Source organism: Anomaloglossus baeobatrachus, chromosome 1 (genome assembly GCF_048569485.1).
Source record: "Anomaloglossus baeobatrachus isolate aAnoBae1 chromosome 1, aAnoBae1.hap1, whole genome shotgun sequence".
Classification (NCBI taxonomy): Eukaryota; Metazoa; Chordata; class Amphibia; order Anura; family Aromobatidae; genus Anomaloglossus; species Anomaloglossus baeobatrachus.
This window is the reverse complement of record NC_134353.1, coordinates 506,166,824-506,189,740: the sequence shown is the minus strand read 5'-3', so window position 1 is coordinate 506,189,740 and position 22,917 is coordinate 506,166,824. Positions and strand designations below refer to the sequence as shown.

The 22,917-nt window shown below is 48.1% G+C and overlaps 1 protein-coding gene across 3 annotated transcripts in view; it reads right to left on the bottom strand.

Annotated features, from left to right (window-relative positions):
* Nucleotides 1-22,917, bottom strand: part of SUSD1 (sushi domain containing 1) — a 404,984-nt gene that overhangs the window by 134,505 nt on the left and 247,562 nt on the right. For all 3 annotated transcript variants that reach the window (XM_075316004.1, XM_075316016.1, XM_075316010.1), the window contains exon 21: nt 22,231-22,483. In XM_075316004.1, coding sequence (XP_075172119.1) covers nt 22,231-22,483 — 253 coding nt within the window. The remainder of the gene's footprint in view (nt 1-22,230; nt 22,484-22,917) is intronic.

Below are 22,917 nucleotides of genomic sequence, written 5' to 3'. Positions count from 1 at the left end.
GTACCTCATTCAGCACCACTAACCAGCAGTGTGTGTGTCTGTTTCCTACATTGTGTACCTCATCCAACACCAAGAGGTCTCATAGCCTGTTCCTTCACTATCCACCTCATCCAGTACCTAGAGGACACTGGGGTTTACCCTACCTGTGAAGGGGGTTAACACACTTGCTGCTGATTCCATCAGCCCCAATACCCTCATAAGCAGCAGCGGCACCTATTCCCTTGCCGCACTACCGCAGGTGGCGTCACGAACATTAACTTTATTATTCCTTGTAAATAGAACCGGGCAACGGCCACCCAAGTGACATTCCCATTTGCAACCGCACGGGACCGAGTACCCCTTCCCTGGGAGACACACAGCTGACATCTTCAGAATGACCAGTGCCTCTCTGCTCGCAGCAAGCACTGGCCGTCACACAGAGCCTCGCTGCCCGCTGGCCACACAGAGCCTCATTGCCCGCCAGCTGCACAGAGTCTCACTGCCCGCCAGCTGCACAGAGCCTCACTGCCCGCCAGCTGCACAGAGTCTCACTGCCCGCCAGCTGCACAGAGCCTCACTGCCCGCCAGGTGCACAGAGCCTCACTGCCCGCCAGGTGCACAGAGCCTCGCTGCCCGCTGGCCACACAGAGCCTCATTGCCCGCCAGCTGCACAGAGTCTCACTGCCTGCCAGCTGCACAGAGCCTCACAGCCCGCCAGCTACACAGAGCCTCACAGCCCACCAGCTGCACAGAGCCTTATTGCCCGCCCGCAGCACAGCACACAGCATTGCCCCTGCCTCCTGTGACCCTTCTCCACCACCCCCCGGTAAGCTACATTCGAATTTTAAGGCGCACCCCTCATTTTCCTCCCAAATTTTTGGGAGGAAAAGTGTGTCTTATAATCCAAAAATACGGTATCTTTATTATATTTAGGGCATTAAAACATAACGGACTGTGGAATTTGATTTTAGCTTATATGTTATCAAGGGTTAGTCTGTATCTAAAATTTTATATAATTTCATTTGTAAGAAATCTCTTTATAAAACAGTACACTAAATAACCTTAAGAACATTAATTTCATTATTTCCTTTATCCAGTGTAAGGATCATAGGAAAATTGGGAATTTGTGTTACAACTTCTATAGTAATATCAATATCTATTATGTAAAGAGAAAAAAAGAATATTTCAATAAAAATTCCATATATACGTCCGTAAATAAAATAATTACATAACTGTAAAAAAGGCCATTACATAATCCAGAGCTGTATTATAAACAGTTATTTGTGGGGGAGCAGTTCTCCTGGATTCTGGGAAATACCATTTGTTTTATCAGCAAATGTCAGAAGCTCATACACTCCCTGTTTAATTAGACTACTTTTTAGATGACTGTGCGGAGGCAGCCAGCCCTGGCTAAGGAACACGGCATGCTAACCATACACAGATGTATTCTCTGATTACTGCGAAGCTTAGTATTTTGTGATTGCCCATGTTTCATTCATTATTCTGGTGACCTCTTATGTGGCAGAGAGACCTGAATGTGACAGCTACCTCCACACTTTCTACATTCCTAACAAAAATGGTATTTCGGTAGTGAGGTGTTGAGCTGCCAAACACCAATTGTGCCGCCCCAGCAGCGGATCGATTTGCTCGGATCCGGGGGTAGTGTTCGTTCATGGCTCGAGGGTCTCCGGACCCGGGGGCTTAGAGGCCACACTCTAAAGTAAAAGGAGATATTTACAGGGGAGTTACAGTTTGTGACGCCACCCGTGGTGTGCGGTAACTGGCAGTACCGCTGCTGCCGTTGGGAGTACTCGGGGTGATGGAATGGGGCAGTAAGGTGTCGTTACCTCCCACGGGTAGGGGTATGCCCCGGGACTCTGGAAGATGATTCTAGGTGCCGTGACGGGGAGATCACTCATGTACTCACTCAGCCAGTAAGCAGACGCTGACAACTGGGTAAACCAAGTCATTGGGTGCTGCTGCCTCCCAAGGGGAGCTCGTCCCGGTCCTGTCCCATGCAGTGCTGCCTGGTGATCCGTTACCTGCCTCCTGGCACAGAGTTTAAATTCACTGCAGTGGCCCGGTAGTCTGGAACTTGCCAGGCCCCGCTCCCCACTGTGGCTAAGTGTGGGAGCCTGCTCTCAGGGCTCACGCTTGGGATTTTAGTGGACTGATTGTATAGAAGGCCCTATCCCCCCGTTGCGCTAGTGCCCCGATTTTGGAGCTTGTGGGAACAGTCTATGAAGGTTCCGTTCTACGCAGGTTAATTGCCAGGTTGCCTGAAGCTTCTCCCCGACCTAGGGTCCGTGTACCCTGCTGTGCCTTCGGTCCCGGACCGGTGATAGGACCAGGCTGCTGACCGTTCTCTTTAACAGGTCCAGGCACCTTGCCTCAATCCCCTGCGACCGGGGGTCCGACTCAGCTAGATCCAGACCACCGTCTGAAACTTAGACAGCTACTCTTGGGAGCCACCGATCCCTGCCTCCTCCACTTCACAACTCTCCTCTACTCTCTCCACTCTACTACTGAAACTCCTCACCTTCCCTTCCTGACCCCTAGGTGGGCGACCCTATTCCGGTCAAGTCGCCCACTGGTGTGTCTGATGGGTGTGGTGCAGCGTGTATCTAGGATTTGATTTGCTGTTGGGGGCAGCACTGCAAGATACTGCACTAAGGAGAAAGAACATGCAGTACCCTCTGATGACCTGATAGTCCAGGGGCGTCAGACAATCTTAACATCATAAAGAGGGAAGTATGAGCCATTAAAGGGAACTTTTCAAATTGGATAACGCTATTAACATGTAGCTATAGGGTTAATCTGTAGTTTAATATTGTCATGAAGGAGCCCAGCTGTTGTACCGAAACTGAAGAACCCATGAAAACATGAACTTTATTCCTACTGGGAGCCACCAGCTTTTAGTTATGTAGGTTTGGCTGATGTGGCTATAGTCATCACTCACTATACTTTGATCAGCGGCTGTAAGCACCACCCAGCACTAACCAACAGCCGGCTGTGCAGTGCATGAGTTCCAGGGTTTACAGCCATTGCTCTCAGTGCTGTAAGCAGTGACAGTAATTGCTCTGGGCACACCTGCGTGACTGAAAGCCGACGGCTCCCAGGGCAATAAAAGTTCATTTTCTCCCAAGTGCCAGCCATTCAGTACAGCAACTGAGCACCATCATAACAATATTAACCCTATACGCATATCTGTAGACTAATAGCATTATTTGCCACATTTCCTATAAAATGTAATCCTAATTGATTCTAGTTTCCCCTGGTTTTGACCAGTATTGGACTGGGGTGCCAAGGGCCAACCAGTAACATTGATTCTGATGGTCCACTCTACAGCTATATGCAAATATCACCCAACCCTTCTTAATTTCCCAGCTGACACATACTCCATACATTTGAATGGCAGGATCATTGTGTTTATATGCCATTCCACCAAAAATACAGTGGAACCTTGGATTACGAGCATAATTGGTTCCGGGTAGTGGGCGTGGCCGGCTTTGTTAGTGGGCGTGGCCATGTTTCCTCCCGTCCACTATAATCATGCAGGATGCCATCCCCCCTCCCTCACTCCCCCCCTGCGCCCCCCTGAACCTCCCATCTGGTGGTCTTACCTCAGACCCCCGCTTCTATTATAAAGAACTCCAGGACATCTGGAGTTTCTTTCTGTTTTCAGCTGTATTGCTGAGGCCCCGCCCCTTATGATCACATGAGCGTGACGTCACCACAGGTCCTTTAGCCCGTGGGATTTGATTTTACCATCAAAGAAGTCTGGCTGCACGGGAGAGAAGAAGAGAGAAGTGTCCCCCAATCATCAAAAGTAAAAAGCCCCCCAGTATGTGTCTGAGTGTATAGGATTGTGTCTGTGTATGAATTTTTGTATGTGAATGTTTTCAAATATGTATACACTTCTATATGACTATGTCTGTGTATGTGTCTGTGTATATGTGTGTGTATATACAGCTGTACGCAGGTGTGTGTGTATGTGTATACGGCTGTACGCAGGTGTGTGTGTGTGTCTATGTGTATACGGCTGTACGCAGATGTGTGTGTATGTGTATACGGCTGTACGCAGGGGTATGTCTGTGTGTGTGTATATACAGCTGTACACAGAGGTTTGTGTATATGTGTATACGACTGTACGCAGGTGTGTGTGTGTCTATGTGTATACGGCTGTACTCGGATGTGTGTGTATGTGTATACGGCTGTACGCAGGGGTATGTCTGTGTGTGTGTATACGGCTGTACGCAGGTGTGTGTGTCTATGTGTATACGGCAGGACGCAGGGGTGTTTATGTGTATATGGCTGTATTCAGTGGTGTGTGTGTATACGGCTGTACGCAGGGGTGTGTGTGTGTATGTGTACACTGCTGTACGCAGGGGTGTGTGTATGTATACAGCTGTACGCACGGGTGTGTATATGTATATGGCTGTGTGCAGGGGTGTGTGTATGTGTACACTGCTGTACGCAGGGGTGTGTGTCTATATGTATACGGCGGTACGCAGGGGTGTTTATGTGTATGTGTATATGGCTGTACTCAGTGGTGTGTGTATATGGCTGTACGCAGGGGTGTGTGTTTATGTGTACACTGCTGTACGCAAGGGTGTGTGTGTATACGGCTGTATGCAGGTGTGTGTGTCTATGTGTATATGGCGGTACACAGGGGTGTTTATGTGTATATGGCTGTACTCAGGGGTGTGTGTATACGGCTGTACGCAGGGGTTTGTGTGTATGTGTATATGGCTGTACGCAGGGGTTTGCTTTGTGTGTATGTGTATACGGCTGTACGCAGGGGTGTTTATGTGTATATGGCTGTACTCAGTGGTGTGTGTATACGGCTGTACGCAGGGGTGTGTGTGTATGTGTACACTGCTGTACGCAGGGGTGTGTGTGTGTATATGGCTGTATGCAGGTGTGTGTGTGTCTATGTGTATACGGTGGTACATGGGTGTTTATGTGTATATGGCTGTACTCAGGGGTGTGTGTATACCGCTATACGCAGGGGTTTGTGTGTATGTGTATACGGCTATACGCAGGGGTTTGTGTGTATATGTATACGGCTGTACGCAGGGGTTTGTGTGTATGTGTATACGGCTGTACGCAGGGGTTTGGTTTGTGTGTATGTGTATACGGCTGTACGCAGGGGTGTGTGTGTATGTGTATATGGCTGTACTCAGGGGGTGTGTATACGGCTGTATGCAGGAGTGTGTATGTGTATATGGCTGTACTCAGTGGTGTGTGTATACGGCTGTACGCAGGGGTGTGTGTGTATGTGTACACTGCTGTACGCAGGGGTGTGTGTGTGTCTATGTGTATACGGTGGTACACGGGTGTTTATGTGTATATGGCTGTACTCAGGGGTGTGTGTATACCGCTATACGCAGGGGTTTGTGTGTATGTGTATACGGCTATACGCAGGGGTTTGTGTGTATATGTATACGGCTGTACGCAGGGGTTTGTGTGTATGTGTATACGGCTGTACGCAGGGGTTTGGTTTGTGTGTATGTGTATACGGCTGTACGCAGGGGTGTGTGTATATGTGTATATGGCTGTACTCAGGGGGTGTGTATACGGCTGTACGCAGGGGTTTGTGTGTATGTGTATACGGCTGTACGCAGGGGTTTGTGTGTATGTGTATACGGCTGTACGCAGGGGTGTATGTGTGTGTGTATACGGCTGTACGCAGGGGTGTATGTGTGTGTGTATACGGCTGTACGTAGGAGTGTATGTGTGTGTGTGTGTGTGTGTATACGGCTGTACGCAGGGGTGTGTGTGTGTATGTGTATACGGCTGTAGGCAGGGGTGTGTGTATGTGTATACGGCTGTACGCAGGGGTGTGTGTATGTGTATACGGCTGTATGCAGGGGTGTATGTGTGTGTGTATACGGCTGTACGCAGGGGTGTGTGTATGTGTATACGGCTGTACGCAGGGATGTATGTGTGTATACGGCTGTACGCAGGGGTGTGTGTATGTGTATACGGCTGTATGCAGGGGTGTATGTGTGTGTGTATACGGCTGTATGCAGGGGTGTGTGTATGTGTATACCGCTGTACGCAGGGATGTGTGTGTGTATACGGCTGTACGCAGGGGTGTGTGTGTATGTGTATACGGCTGTACTCAGGGGTGTGTGTATGTGTATACGGCTGTACTCAGGGGTGTGTGTATGTGTATACGGCTGTACGCAGGAGTGTGTGTATGTGTATACGGCTGTACACAGGGGTGTTTGTGTATGTGTATACGGCTGTACGCAGGTGTGTGTGTGTGTGTAGCTGTATACCGTGTCGGTGTATATGTCTATATATGTGTACACATCTCTGTACTGTACGTTTACAGTCCGTGTTTTTGGGGTTGTGTATGTGTGTAAGATGCCTGTATGTGAGGCTGGTGCCCACCATCAGGGTTCCCAGCGTTTTGGATTCAGTGTTTTCGCTGCATTGTACAGTACAAGCACAATGGATGGGATTTGTACAAATCCTGTGCCCACTGTGCGTTTACAGCCCACAGCGAAATCTGACCTGTGGTGCGGCTTCCCGACCCCTGGCATGTCAATTTACTGCTGTATAGCCACAAGTGTCTCCACAGAGAGAACAGAAGAGAGACCACAGCGGCCCGAACCCTGACTGTGGGCACAGGCTGCTGTGGTCCCTGCGGAGAGCACTCGTGGCCCCGCAGGAGAGGACATGCTGCGTCCAGAACACATCATGTCTAGACCGCGGGCACGTAGCCTTATAGTGTGTTGTGTATGTGTAAAACATTTGTATCTGTAGGACACAACACTAAATCTATACGGGTGAGTGCCCACTATCAGGCGACCTCACGGTCTGGAGACGCAGCATGCTTTCTCTGCTGGAGACGCTTGTCTCCTAGGCGGGAGATCGCGCTGTCCGTGCACACCATCAGAGTGACTGTCAGCGGATATTCGCTGTATTCTCCCGCTCAGAGCACTAGCATCGCTGTTAGAATAAATTGACTTGCTGAGGATAGGAAAGCAGCGCCACAGGTCAGTTTATGGAGCGTCTAAAAGAAGCCCAGGGGGCCGGAGATTTCTATAAATCCATCCACTGTGCCTGTGTCGCGGGCGGGGAGGAGGGTGTCAGCACACCGCGCTCACCCCTTCTGCTCGGGTCCGGCAGCTGCTCAGTGGTGGCTCGAGCGGGGGGCCGGATCCCGGGGTTCCTCGAGCGACACTCCTCGCCCGTGAGTGAAAGGGGGGTATTTGCTGGGATTATAGTTCGTGACGCCACCCACGGTTGCGGTGATGGCACCACCGCTGCTCAGTGTGGGGGTCCCGGGGATGGTGATTGGAGCAGCCAGATGTTGTGTTGCCCCTCCGTGGGTAGGGGTTGGTGATCCCGGGGCCCGGTGAAGAGATGTGAAGTGTAGGGCCTGGAGGGCGCAGGGACGCGGGGGCAGCGCTGTGCCTTGCGGCACTGTGGTACTCACTCAGCCTGAGACACGGACACAGTTTGTACGGTAAACCAACGGCTGGTAGGACGGTCCCACAGACGGTTGCACCTGCACTCCCGGTAGGTGACGGTGACGTCTCTCTTCCTTGCACCTGTTTGACTGATGGTAGCGGTGGATTCCCTCCGGTTACCCGCTCCCCGGCTGCAATCTGGGCCGGAGGAGCTCTACACTTTGCCCGCAGGCGCTGGCCCTGGGGAAACTGGTGCCTTGGCGGTGGCGGTGTCTCCCCGGTAATGGTCGGGCTGTTGCCGTCAATCGGGACTTTGTTGCTGGGGGATCTACGTCCCCTTCACTGACGGATTCGGCAAATTGGGCGACTCCTAGCCTTGCCGGGGTCCGAGAGGCCCCTGCCCTGGTGCTGACTGTCCTTCGGAACACTGCTCCAGACCACCGGGCACACAGCCAACGGGGTCCTTCCAGGAACTTCCAAACGGTCCCCCTCCGGACAGTCACCGCCGTCGCTGACCTTGCTGTTCTAGCCCTACACACAGCTGGGCTCTCAGGCTTTGCACTCTCTCTGCGCTGTCACCACTTCTTGCTTTCCTCCTTTACTCCTTTTCTTTCCTCTACTTTCACTTCTGGTTGTTTACTCTAGCCCTTCACTGGACTTCACTCTTGCCCTCCCCGGGCTAATCTCGATGTTTACTCAAGCCCTGCCTGGGCTAATCTCCTGTTCACTCGTTCATGTCCCTGACTGGACTGCCTGGTTACTTCCTGCCTCCAGAGTTGTGAGCTCCTTGGTGGGCGGAGCCAACCGCCTGGCCCACCCCCTGGTGTGCATCAACAGACTCTTGGAGGAAGGCAACAAGGGTTTCTGGTTAGCAGATGTGCCTACCTGGGGTGTGGGGTGTGGTGTTGTTGTGACCTGTGTCCCCTGGCTTGCCCAGGGCGACACACCTGTACTGTACAATGCAGCATTGTGGACTCAGTGAAAAACACTCTGCGTCCAAGATGCTGCCGACACTGATCGTGGGCACGCAGCACTAAGGGCTTATTCACATGTGTGTTAGGGAATGTCATTTGTCTTTCCATGTTTATGAAAAGAAGTGAAATTAACCCCTGCACCGTGACGTAGCTTATGGCCTCCTTCACGTGTCTGTGTATGTGGTATGTGTTGTGACGTTTTTTTTCACGGTTACGAGTACCCATTATAATCTATGGTGCTGCTCACATGTCCGTGTGTTTACACAGACCGTGTGTGATCCCTACGGAGACATCTGGTTTTTTTCCGGCAGCGCAGATGACAAAGGCCAATAGAAGTCTATGGGGCCGTGAAAAACACATACAGCACACAGATGGCATAAGTGTATAGTCCGTGTGCCAGCCGTGTTCTGTACGAGTTTAACATTGAAAATATAGGATAAGCTTTGTAATTGTTGTATATGTAGTTAGCTGGGTTATGGTACTGCATCTACGGTATGTAGTTTTGGTCCTATATCAATACAGTAAGGTCAGTTATGGTACCATATTTAAGCTGTAAGCTTAGTTATGGTACTATGTCTATGCAGTAAACTTGCTGTGCTTGCTTGGTGTCTTGTTGCTGTTTCTATGTAGTAGACTAAGTAAGTACAATATTGTTCCTGTATGGGTACAGTAAGCTCGGTTCTGCTCCCATATCTCTGTAGTAGGCTCGGTTCTGCTCCTGTATCTCTGTAGTAGGCTCGGTTCTGCTCCTGTATCTCTGTAGTAAGCTCGGTTCTGCTCCCATATCTCTGTAGTAGGCTCGGTTCTGCTCCTGTATCTCTGTAGTAAGCTTGGTTCTGCTCCCTTATCTCTGTAGTAAGCTTGATTCTGCTCCCTTATCTCTGCCATAAGCACGGTTCTGCTTCCTTATCTCTGTAGTACAGTAAGCTCGGTTCTGCTCCCATATCTCTATAGTAAGCTCGGTTCTGCTTTCATATATCTGTAGTAAGCTCGGTTCTGCTCTCATATCTCTATAGTAAGCTTGGTTCTGCACCCATATCTCTGTAGTAAGCTCGGTTCTGTTCCCATACCTCTGTAGCAAGCTCGGTTCTGCACCCATATCTCTGTAGTAAGGTCGGTTCTGTTCCCATATCTCTGTAGTAAGCTCAGTTCTGCTCCCATATCTCTGCAGTAAGCTTGGTTCTGCTCTCATATCTCTGTAGTAAGCTCGGTTCTGCTCCCATATCTCTGTAGTAATCTCAGTTCTGCTCCCATATCTATAGTAAGCTTGGTTCTGCTCTCATATCTCTGTAGTAAGCTCGCTTCTGCTCCCATATCTCTGCCATAAGCTCGGTTCTGCTTCCTTATCTCTGTAGTACAGTAAGCTCGGTTCTGCTCCCATATCTTTATAGTAAGCTCGGTTCTGCTTTCATATCTCTGTAGTAAGCTCAGTTCTGCTCTCATATCTCTATAGTAAGCTCAGTTCTGCACCCATATCTCTGTAGTAAGTTCGGTTCTGTTCCCATACCTCTGTAGCAAGCTCGGTTCTGCACCCATATCTCTGTAGTAAGGTTGGTTCTGTTCACATATCTCTGTAGTAAGCTCAGTTCTGCTCCCATATCTCTGCAGTAAGCTTGGTTCTGCTCTCATATCTCTGTAGTAAGCTCGGTTCTGCTCCCATATCTCTGTAGTAAGCCCAGTTCTGCTCCTGTATCTCTGTAGTAAGCCCGGTTTTGTTCCCATATCTCTGTAGTAAGCTCAGTTCTGTTCCCATATCTCTGTAGTCATCTTGGTTTTGTTGCAGTATCTATGTAAGCAGTAAGCGTGGTTCTGTTCCCATATATATGTACCAGCCTGTTCATAAAGCCTGTTACTGCTGCTTTAATGCAGTGGCCAGAGATAAACAGACCAAAGGTGGGCCACCGCAACTTAAGGGCCACTGCCTTATGATTGCCCCCCAGGCTAAAATGTGCCAGCCAGCCCCTGTACTGTACAATGGTACACTGTATATAGTTACAGTACATATGTACAGAAAGTTACCTCCAGAGCGGGTCAGAGCGTGGTGAAAGGACAGAATCGGAAGTGTGCACGGTGAGTATTTGCTCTCATTGCAAAGCATTGCTCTAAAACCAAGTTACACATTTGTAAAAAGCTTTCGCTTGTCTTGCAAAACGCTCTCAAACCAAGTTACTCTTAATCCAAGGTTCCACTGTATATCAAATTGATAAACCGTTTTTCAACTGCAAAATCGTAAAACTCTTTAGTCATAAAACCGATAAGCGATAAACATGTTGGCATGTCATGTATCAGCTGAACCTAAACAGTATTTGGAACAGGAAATCAAAGCCAGGGTATTATGAGAAGGGAGAATATTGGGGCAGACTCATACAACTAAACTGTTGTCAGTAGAATACCCAAGGTCAGATAGCAGAAGAATAAACACAAAAACAAGGTCACTTCACTAGGCCAGGGTAAAAGTCAGGAAGAATCACAGATCAATTAAAGAGTCAGGATATAGCCCAGCCAGCAACAGTTACATTAATCAACCCAGGCATAATATCTGACAATTACCAGCAAAATCCTGGGAGTTAAAGTAGGGTGTGGTGCTGACTCATTGGCCACCGCCCACCGCAGGAAGATGATTCCACCTAATGGGCTCCAGGACAGCACACATATGCATTAACCTGGCGGACTATCAAGTCTCAGCCAGACTATTCGCCCAGTGGACAGCTGCTCTGGTTTGAAGCAAATGTAGCTGGCGCGGATTTAGGTAGAGATGTAAGAGGACACAAGGATCCATTCCAGAGAAGCCATTGCAGTAATTGCCAAATTTAAAGAAATTGTTTATTTTCCCTTCTATAGGTTCTCCAACTAAAATGAAAAGTATCTCAATTAATAAGAAGTGTACAGGCCATAAAATGATGCTTTTGCACAAACATGGTTTAGTCACTGCACTTTCTGACTTCATGATCCAAATTTAATAGACCACTTTAACCAATGTAGAACAAGAGTAGCACTAACCCAGATAAACAACAGGCAAACAAAGACGTCTTTTTCTTGTACGTGAAAAAAAAAAAATAGCCAATTTTCATCAATACTTTGGATTCAATTTTTATGAATTATTCAATGTGTCCATTTTTACCATTAGAGTGTCATCAGGTATTCATATATGCAAAAAAAGGAGATTTTGTAAGCTTTTCCTATCAAACAATAAATAAACTCACACAGCACAGAGATGCAACTAGGATGCCATCAATGTGCTTACTCAGCTCATCATAGGCTTGTATGGGAGAGTTTGATCTTCAAAAAACATGGACATGTGAACAGCCGCAGCTGTGGCAGTGCATCTGTGACACCCTGGACTAGCCAGGGGTCACAGGTAGTCCCACGCACCACATCCCACCCTAATAAGGTAATAACAGCCACACATTGAAACCCTGAGTCGCCCCTCCCAGGTCCTGACGTTCACACCCGGTGGGGCGGAGTCAGGTGGTTGGCCACGCCCACCGAGGAGTTTGGATGGCCTAGGCCGGGAACACAAAACATAACAGTGTTGACAGTTAATAGAGGAGGAGTAGAGGAGAAAAACTAGGAACTGTCAGGGGCCTGGGTAGAAGCCTAGGTACCCTTTTCGGCCAGGAGGCAGACAGTAGTGGCTGCCTGCAGGAGACCGGGAAGACGACCGGTGGAACCGTAAATGACCGGGACAGGGTAGTAGCCCGCCGGAACCGAACCGGGGAGCCAATTGGATACCGGAGCACCAGGCAGGGTACTCAGACCCCGAACTAGTCCAGAAGCCACTGGATCTTAGTCAAATTAACTGATTGCGGTCTGAACCTCAGGGTCCTTTCCCACCTAAGTCGCAATTGAAGGCAACAGACCAACCAGTATGGATAAGTGCCATTGCCAAGGGCCAGAGATCCAACGGGCCAGCGTCTGCGGGCAAACGGGCTCCTCCGGCGTACACAAGTCGAGGAGTGGACTACCGTTGCTTAGGCATAGGAGTCAAAAGTCACTACACAGAGGTGCAGGAGAAAGGCGGACATTACCAACCTTACTAGGAGAACACGCAGTCGGCTGCGGGCACCGATCATCACCGAACTTGGTTTACCAGTGACTCTTTGTGTGGTTATAATCGTTAGTACAACAGTGCCATCAGGCACCGCACCGCAACACTCTGCCCTGCACCCCGGCCCTCGCCAACCGGGCCCCGGGACCAACATCCCCTACCCACGGAGGGGTCAACACCTAGCTGCGCCATTACACCGCTCCCGGGAGCCCCCATACCTTCACCACAGTGGTGGTGTCTACAATCACCACGACCCGTGGGTGGCGTCACGAACTTTACCAATAAAGGGGCTTCGGCCGTGAACCATCCACCACACCACCCTACCCGTAGCGCCAGCAAGATCACCCCCTTTTCGGAGCGACGTGACCCCCGGTCCGGAGGCGCTCAAGCCACCGACAACCCGAGCCCGGATCCGAGCGGCTCGGCAGGCAGCCGAGCCCCCAGGACGGTACACATCCATTCCACATCATGCATAGAGTTGAGCGAGTACCTAACTATTTATACTCGCTATAGTCATAACGAGTACTGTCTAATACTCGCGTATTCTTTCCGAATAGCATTTGCAATGCAAGTCAGTTGGGAAAAACCTGCAAAGTAACGAGTAACCCGAATGCTGTACTAGTCATGCGAGTAGTGAATAGCGCGGAATTTGGGTTACTTGTTACATTGTGAATTTTCCCCACTGACTTGCATTGCACATGCTATTCGGAATGAATACGCGAGTATTAGACAGTACTCGTTATGACTATAGTGAGTACGAATAGTTAGGAACTCGCTCAACTCTAATCATGCACTGCCACTCCGCACCCTTGGGGAGTGACCTGGTGATGTTGGATGCCGATAAGTGGCACCATGACTTACCAGGAGCACGCCAACTCCAGCTGCAGCATATACAGGTATAATGCACTTCTTATATATGTCACTTTCCTCTTTCTCCACTCACAACCCTTGACAAAGCTAAAGCGAAACGTGCATTAGGGGTCTTTCTCTCCTTGTGTGGCAATATTCATCTTGAAGTAACCAGCTATTACAATGCTATGATGGATTTGCATAAAATATAAGGTTTTACATATGAGCATTACCCCTTGCTGCTGTGTTTACCTATTTTCTGCACTTCCACTTTACTAACTTATTTTGATATAATCAATCTTTTATTGGCTTTCCTTTATGTAATATTATGTGCTATACTCAAGAGTATCATTATCTACTGCTTTTGTACTAGCACCTTATTATTTATTATTTATCTCTTTGTATCAGCACTTTAGTGTTTAATCTCTTTTTATGCTTAGCCACTAGTACAGATACTGTATTATTTATCCTTACTTACCGCTAGGATAGCCAATCTTTAGCACCGGCACTTTACTGTTGTCTCACTTTTTGCTGACAGCTTCCATATAATGAATTATTAATTTATTCTATCACGGTCCTCATGTCCAAATATTATAGGGGGTCACTTCACCAATAATTGCTTTCACACTGTATGCCATATATCTTTTTCTATATGAGTATAATTTGGTTGATATTTTGTGCTTTATTTAATTATGTTCTCATATGGATATTCATATTACAGTTCATTTGCAGAAGTGAATATTTATCACGATTCGAGGGTTATTACTGATTAATTTCCTCTGATATTTTTAATAGGTTTTTTATTATGTCCATTGTGAGTTAAATAAACATAACATTTTAAGTCTGCATGGTCCCTTTTCTTTATAGCATTTCCTTTATTATGGGTATGAGTTCTATCCATGAAAAGGACGGGTGAAACATGAATGTCTGAATGAGGCTTACATTTGGCCAAAACAAGTGCTGTACTCTTCACAGTTCCCCACAAAAATGGATATAAATGGAAGGACAGGCAGAAGGATGAACAGATGATGGATGAAAATACATACTGAATTCATTTATCACCTGTCCATAGAATTAAAGGGAACCTGTCACCAGATTTGGCAACTATAACCTGCAGCCACCACCAGTGGGCTCTTGTAGCACCCACAGGGCAAGGGGTTAACTGCTACTCGTCGCTGGGCCAGTGATGTCGGGTCTAGGGATGTCATGGGTGGCCTTGCCCGGCTTCGTGGCCCTGAGGCGTACAATAAAAGAGGGATGATGAGGAAGGATCTTTGTCTTGTGATGCCACCTGTGGTACGCGGCCAGGGATTAGCCGCCAATGCGGGTGATGTCCTCCGGGGCTGATGGTATCGCAGCAAAGATGGTTTTGCTCCCCACAGGTGGAGTGGGCCAAGGGGAGGATGATGAGGGTTGTAGTGATGGCTGGCGCTAAAGCGCGCGGCGACGGCAATAAGAGGCAGCTGCTGCATTTCCAGGTCGTTTTACTCACATTTTCAATGCAGCCTCAGGGTACCGGTCTCTGCCGCAATGGGCCCCAGCCGACCCGGATCCGTTGGAGGTCAGTAACAGTCTGGTAGTCCATGGGCCCTTCCTGTTTGCACTTTTTTAAAGATGATTCCTCGTGGCCTAAAGATACTTGAGGATCCGGTCCTTGTCAGTTTTAGCTTCCGCCCCATGTGCAGGTGACGCGGGTCCGCAGTGGAGTCGGACTTTGCAATCACCACCCCGGGCCCTAGGTGCCACTGTGCTCTGGGAACTAGTGGTGGTCAGAGGGACGTACAATCCCCCTGTCCTGCAAATTCTGGTGATCCAACTTGAAGTCTGTTCGACCCTGCTTTGCTGGTCCCGAGGGAGCAATGAAGCTCTCCCCTCGGCAACCAAATTGTCTCCTCTGTCCCACGGGAACTACTGAGAAACCCGTCTGCTCTTTTCCTCTCCTGCTGGATAACTCCTTTACTGTCATGTAGCTTCTAACTCCCCCTGGTGGTTGCTCCTCCCCCGGTTCCCTGTCACTAGTGGGTGGCAGCCCCCCATGTTTGGTGACTACCTTAAGACCCGACCCAACTCGGTCCCCAATGGGGAGGGCAACCTGACTGTGTGTATGAGTTTGTGTGTTGTGAAACAGGTTCCGACCTCCTCTGGATCCAGGATGAGTACTGCACCTTAAGTAAGGTGCACTAGCCTGTGGCGACTGAAGCCTCAGGGGCGCCACACTCTTATATACAGGATTCTAACATGCTGTATATAAGAGCCCAGGCCGCTGTGTAGAATTTAGCACGAGTACTAAATTGCGGGGAGGAAGAAACTAAATTGCCCAGGTACGCTACCATTGCCAAATTGTTTACTGTCAACAATGACTCCATCTAGGCAGTAGAACCTCTGACCTCATCAGAACTGGCAGAGGATAGCAGTTCCCAAGAACAGCTAGAGGATTGGTGTCAGAAACTACATGTAGGCACTGATTCCACTCCTTCTCACCAGAAACAAGGAGTTTATCGGGTAGCACAAGAGTATGAGCAGGTTTTCAGTAAGCATCCATTAGAATTTGGGAGGATATACCCACAGGAGATCATCATCCCTGGGCAGCTCCATTGGTTCTAGTCAGAAAAAAAGATGGCACCATGAGAATGTGTGTAGATTATAGACAGATAAATCGCATAACACATAAAGATGCTTACCCATTACCCCACATAGAAGAGTCACTAGCTGCACTGAAAGCTGCTAGCTACTTTTCTACTTTGGATCTCACTAGTAGATATTGGCAGGTTTCTGTAGCAGAAGAAGACCAGGCGAAGACTGCATTTGCAACACCAATGGGCCTGCGTGAGTTCAACAGCATGCCATTTGGGTTCTGCAATGCATCTGGAACATTCCAAAGACTAATGGAGTGCTGCTTGGGACACAACAACTTTGAGACTGTGCTGCTCTACTTGAATGATGTAATTGTGTATTCCAAAACCTACGAAGAGCACCTGAAACATCTGACAGAGGTATTTGAAGCATTGTCCAAATATGGAATGAAGTTGAAACCATCATAATGCCACCTACTGAAACCAAAGGTCCAGTATCTCGGGCTTGGGGTCAGTACAGAGGGAGTGGGACCAGATCCAGAAAAGACCATTGTCATCCAGAACTGGCCCAGACCAATCACTGTCAGTGAGGTACGTCAGTTCCTGGGCCTGGTAGAATACTACGGGAGATTCATCAAGGGCTACACGAAGATGACAGCACCTTTGCAAAAACTCCTGGCAGGCCAGGCAAAGAAGAGCAAGACTTTTGGTCCTCCATTTGAATGGGGTGAGGGAAAAGAAGACTCCTTCAGACAGATAAAGTGGGCCCTGACTGGTGACGAGATTCTGGCCTATGCTGACTACAACTTACCGTTCGTGTTATGCACTGATGCCAGCAATGTGGGATTGGGAGCTGTGCTATCTCAAATGCAGAAGGGCAAGGAACGTGTAATTGCATATGCAAGCAGGAAGCTCCGTCCTACTGAGAGGAACCCAGAGAACTACAGCTCCTTCAAGTTAGAGTTCCTGGCCTTGGTCTGGGCTATCACTGAATGGTTTAAGCATTATCTAGCGGCTGCCAAGTTCACAGTCTTCACAGACAATAACCCTCTGACCCACCTGGATACTGCGAAGTTAGGTGCCTTAGAGCAACGCTGGATGGCTCGATTGTCAAACTATGACTTCACCATCAAGTATCGGGCTGGTCGCAAGAATGCCAATGCGGATGCGTTGTCAAGGATGCCTCACTTACTGGATGCGAGGGAAGATATGGATGAGCTAGAAGAAATAGAGCTGCCAGCTTTTCACTGTCACAGTGCCTCCCAGTATCAACAATCCTGCACCAACTGTAAGGAAACAGTGATGAACCCATTACCTCCCCATGGGTGGAAGGAAACACAAGATGATGATCCAGCAGTCAGCCTGATTAAAGAACTGATAACCCAACCAGGCTCATGCCTAACCCCAGATGCTCCCCTCGAAGCGCAACATCTCTGGAAATAGAGAAGTAGGTTGTTCATCCATCAAGGCAAGCTGTGTAGAAGTGTTATGAACCCTAAAACCCATGAGAAGGTGTGGCAAGTGGTGGTGCCCAAGAGAGATGTCCAGAGTGAGCTGGAGGCATACTATGACAGAGCAGGACACTTTGGATGGAAGACATTGGGAGCACTGTTACGTGAAAGATTCTATTGGGTTGACATGAGAACCACCATAGAGAAATGATATAGAAGTTGTGGTCCCTGCAACCTAAGAAGAAAAGACTGTGACAGCCAAAGGGCACCGCTGCAACCAACTGTCACCAAACAGCCATTGGAACTTGTACCTCTGGATCATGTCAAATTGACACCCAGCAGAAAAGGCTACATATTTGCTCTTACATTAGTGGACCACTATTCCATATTCCTAGTGGTAGTTCCAGTAAAGGACTTGACAGCTCAAACAGCAGCAAGAACTTTCCAAGCCAACTTTTGCAGACCACCCAGAACAGGTATTAAGAGATCAAGGTCCTGCATTTGAAGCTGAAGTATTCCAAGAGTTTTGCAACTTATATAGATGTAAGAAAATCCGTACCACGCCTTATCATCCACAGACCAACGGCATGTGTGAGAAGATGAACCAAGTGGTAATTGACCTGTTGAAATCCTTACCATTGGAAGAAAGAAGCATGTGGCCATAAAAGTTACCTGACTTAGTGGAAATGTACAACAAAATACCTGTGAGTTCCACCAACTGTACACCAGCATATCTCATGAAAGCAAGATCTGGAAGATTGGCAGTGGACTTGTAAATAGGAATTGTTGTTCCTGAAGTCAATTCACCAGATGCTGATTGGGATTCTAGTCGCCAAGCACAATACAGAAAAGTACAAGAATGTGTAGAAATAAGTTTAAACAAAAGAAGAGAAAAACAAGAAATGGACTACAACAAAAATGCACAAGCTGATTCTTTGACACCTGGAGAAAAAGTTCTAAAAAGGAAAAGAAGAGTTCATAAACTTGATGATCAGTGGGAAGCAGAACCCTACACCGTACTATCCTCCAATTTGGATGATAAGAAAACTTGCTTGATCAGTAAGGATGAAGGAAAAACATCAGCAACAGTCTCAAGAGATCATCTCAAGAAATGTCCAGAACAGTTGAAATCTAAAGAAGAAATTTCCTGTACACCTCAAATACAAGAAAGGAAGGGGAAGGTGATACATACAGTACTTGGAGACTCTCCTGAAAATTGGCCTCAGTACAATGGAGCCATTATAGTACCAGTACTTACTTTCCCACAGCCAGCAGAAGAACAGGAAAGAATTGAAGAACCAGTTCAAGTTCCAGAAGAAACACCTACTGTAGCAGAACCATAAGAACCTGCAATCGGTGAATCTATCAATCCTGCAGAGAGATTAAGGGGCACTTTGCACACTACGACATTGTACGTGCGATGTCGGAGGGGTCAAATAGAAAGTGACGCACATCCGGCATCGCACTCGACATCGTAGTGTGTAAATCATAGATGATACGATTAACGAGCGCAAAATCGTCGTAATCGTATCATCGGTGTAGTGTCTGGGAAATCTATAATTACGTTGCAGCGACAGGAACGATGTTGTTCCTCGTTCCTGCGGCAGCACACATCGCTGTGTATGAAGCCGCATGAGCGAGGAACATCACCTTACCTGCGTCCCGGCTGCAATGAGAAGGAAAGAGGTGGGCGGGATGTTTACGTCTCGCTCATCTTCGCCCCTCCGCTCCTATTGGTCGCCTGCCGTGTGACGTCACAGTGACGCCGCATGACCCGCCCCCTTAGGAAGGAGGTGGTTCGCCGGCCAGTGCGACGTCGCAGGGCGGGTGAGTGCATGTGAAGCTGCCGTAGCGATAATGTTCACTACGGCAGCAATAACATGATATCGCACCTGCGACGGGGGCCGGGACTATCGCGGTCGGCATCGCAAGCATCGGCTTGCGATGTCTTTGTGTGCAAAGTGCCCCTAAGGGGTCGCAGACAATCACCTAGTTTACCTAGCATACAGGTTTACACAGGGTGCAGACACCAAAGTACAACAGGAACAAGCTGAGAGACGTGAGTTACGTAGGTAAGTTCGTAGCAACTTTGGACAGCCCCCACTCAGGTACAGAGAGTAAGTGTTGAAAATAAAAAGGTATCCTAATGTATATAAGCCATAAATAATCGTGTAAAATGTTGATTTAACCTGGTTTTGATAAGTTTGATATAAAAATGAACAGCTACTGGACTGGTAGTAGCAAAAACTTGCCTTATAAATAGTTGCACCAGTTGTGCACAGTACCAGAGTAATACTGCAACAAAGTCTTTCGAAGAGGACTTCTGTTCTGAAGCAAAGTCTTTCGAAGAGGACCATTGTTTTGCAACGAAGTATTGGGAGAGGAGAGGCTGCAGGAAGGGTCTGTGGCAGAGGCGGCTGAGACCCGTTCGTCTTAGTAACTGGCGACATACCCCCCAGGGACCCCGAGTTGTGGATGGCAAGAAGGAGTTCCTCATGTTTACATGTACATATGTTTCAGTTATTAGAAACGTTTAAGCAAAATGCCTCCCTTGTATGGTAAGACAAAGTTTTAAAGGTTTTTTTTGCATATTAAAGAAAAATGCATAATTTGTTTTTTATGTTCGCAGCCCGAGGACATGCTGGGATTTACCAAGGGGAAATGTGGCGCCCCTGACTGTCATGTGCCACAGGGTACTACATCTAGCGCCGGATTCCTGGAAGACCAGTGCTGGTAAAACACCACAACACACACAGGCCACGCCCTTTTCTCTCAGACTGGGTAATAGGCTAGCAATGTACTTGATGGGTGGTCACCTATAAGTTGGGACGCATCCAATCCACTAGTCAGAAACCTGGGAGGAGGAGGGGCTAGTCAGTGAAATGGACAGACGACGGACGTATTGTTAGTTAAGGAAATAACCAAGCACCAACTCAGTCAGAAGTTGACATGCTGACAGGAAAGTGTGCAGTGACTACTGAGTAAAAAGGAGTACGGTTGCCAGGGAGAGTATTCACTGGACCAAGCACCGATGGGTTACAGAACCCTAGTTCAGGAGGACGTTTTAAGCTCGCCTGTTAACAATCTGCCCGGTGAGGGGACCATCAAGGTCCTCACCGACAGTGTCCAGGGCACAGCATCAGAGCGGGAACCACCTGGGAACGGGTCAGAGGTCTGACCCACGAGAGGTTCAAGTTGCCTGCCTTACGGGCCAAGACAGAGACAACAGGAGGGGACCCTAAAAAGGCTCCAAGCCACGGGGACCCACCGTCTACTACTACAGAGTGCATGGAGGTAAAGCTCACCAGTTCCCTACACTGGCACTGGAACAAAGGGAATACCGGATTGGTAAAGACCAGCAGAAACCGGGTGGCAACAACTCAAAACCAGTGAATATAGCACAAGTTAAACGCAGCCCCTGTGTCGTCTGAATTATTCCTATGCCTCTGCACCCATAGACTACTACCACCAACATCCTCCCCTGGGGCCTAGCTCTCCTTGCGGAGACCAATCACAGCTAAGGTGCCCAATACCACCAGGCCTAGCAGTGAGAGACTCTGTAGCAGCGGTTCTCCCCATATAACTACACACCGCAAGTGGCGACACGAAAAACTATTTTTCTTTTTATTATTTTCACCTTGTACAAATTCCCCTTTTAAGCGACCCCCAGGGTCACGGAACTGGGCAACGGCCACCCAGTGAACTGTTCCAGTAAACATACTGCCCGGGACTGAGTACCCTAAAGCCCTGGGGCGACTCACCAGTTACATAGGGTTTGTCAGATAATAAGGAAATTAGCACCAGGTGCCAGATTAACACCAATAACTTGCAGGTATCTGAAAGTGTTCTCTAATTTTGGTCAGTGTTCTTTTTAATGTATCTCATTTACATTTTTATTATGTGCTTTACAATAAATTCAATTTATGAAATAAGCTTAAAATACTGCTAGTTTACTCATGTTAGGATATAATCACATAGGAGCACACAATGACCGCAACATTTAAGAAATTGTGTGTTGTGTAATTTTGACCTCCAGTGTATAATAAACTTTAAACTACATATTTGAAAAACATACCATATTTTTTGTTTTGTAAGAAAGCACTTTTTTCCCCAAAAACTGGGGGTAAAATGGGGAAGCGTCTTACAAAACGGATATGGCTTACCAGGGCAATGGTGGTCAAGTTGGGTCATATGACACAGGCTCACAGGACGCGCTTGGGGTGTCGCGGTGGGCGGCATTGATCTGCGGGCAGGCAGGCTGCGATGGTGTCTAAGCAGTGAGTGCATTGATCTGCAGATGGACGGGCTGCGAGGGTGTCTCAGCGGTGGGTGCATTGAACGGACTACCGGCTCAAATGAGTCACCCGCGGTTGACACGATGAATTTCAAGAAAATGGCCGTAGAGTCCTATCTGTGCACACACCACCTCTGCGGCCATTTTCTGGAGGCAGCAGTCAGGTCAATGCACCTGCCGCCGAGACACCGCGTCCTATGACACCTCCGCAAACCGCTCGCCCGCAGATCAATGGCGCCGGTCATGACACTCCCGAGCATGTCCTGTGACTCTACCTCCTATGACCCCGCTCCACCACCATCACCCTGGTAAGCCATATTCGGGGAATTCATTTGCGCCTGCTGCTACACCCCCGATCCCGCAGGATCGCCGACCATCCTGAGCCACAACACCCCCTCCTCTGAGCCCGCCCCATCGCCTACCCTGCCTCCTGTGACCTTCTGAGCAGCTCCACCGCCGCCGCTCCCCCCGTTGAGCATTAGGATTAAGACGTACTAGGACTATAAGATGGATCCTCATTTTAACATTAAAAATTATTTTGTCCTATTTTCCGCCTCTAAATTTGCGATGCGTCCTATAATCTGGTACGTCTTATCAATGAAAAATACGGTAATTCTATTTTATTTTAGCCTTACCTTTGTTATTGTTCGTAATATTATGCAGTAATCCTTCCCTCTTTCGAGAGGAGCATTATAGAATTCTCCATAGTATCGTCTGTCTCCCACAGAGAATTCCAGGTGGTCCGAATCATCTCCAGGAAAAAATTCAGCAGTGACATATCCTTGAGCCTTTGATACAATATTAAAGTATGTGACAGCTTCCAAAGACTCACAGGAAAACGAGCATCCTCTGACCAGGACCAACTGGATCACAAATACCTGGTAGGAACTGAAAGTGGTAAATATTAAATAAAGTTGTAAAATTAACCAGCTTTTTATTATACACTTTACCAGTAGGTACGGATTAGTATCATTACATAATGTTATGCTATGCACAGAATGTTACAAAGAATGCTGTCCATCACTAAATAGTGTGTGGAGGGGGATGACATGTGAAGCATTTGCACAGGGTTTGCTGGTATTTACACCTCTGAATAGTCACGATCATGAAATCTCAAAAAATACACTATTGTGCTCACTGTCCCCTACTGTATGTCCATAGTGTCTGTAAAGGGAATCTGTCAACAAGTTTTTGCTACCTCATCTGAAAGCGACATAATATACGAAAATAGACCAGAGATGCAGCACTTACTTTACTGTCAAAATCAGATGTAGTAGAGGTCAGAAAGATTACCCCTCCCATCCCACACGTCTCTGTGTACA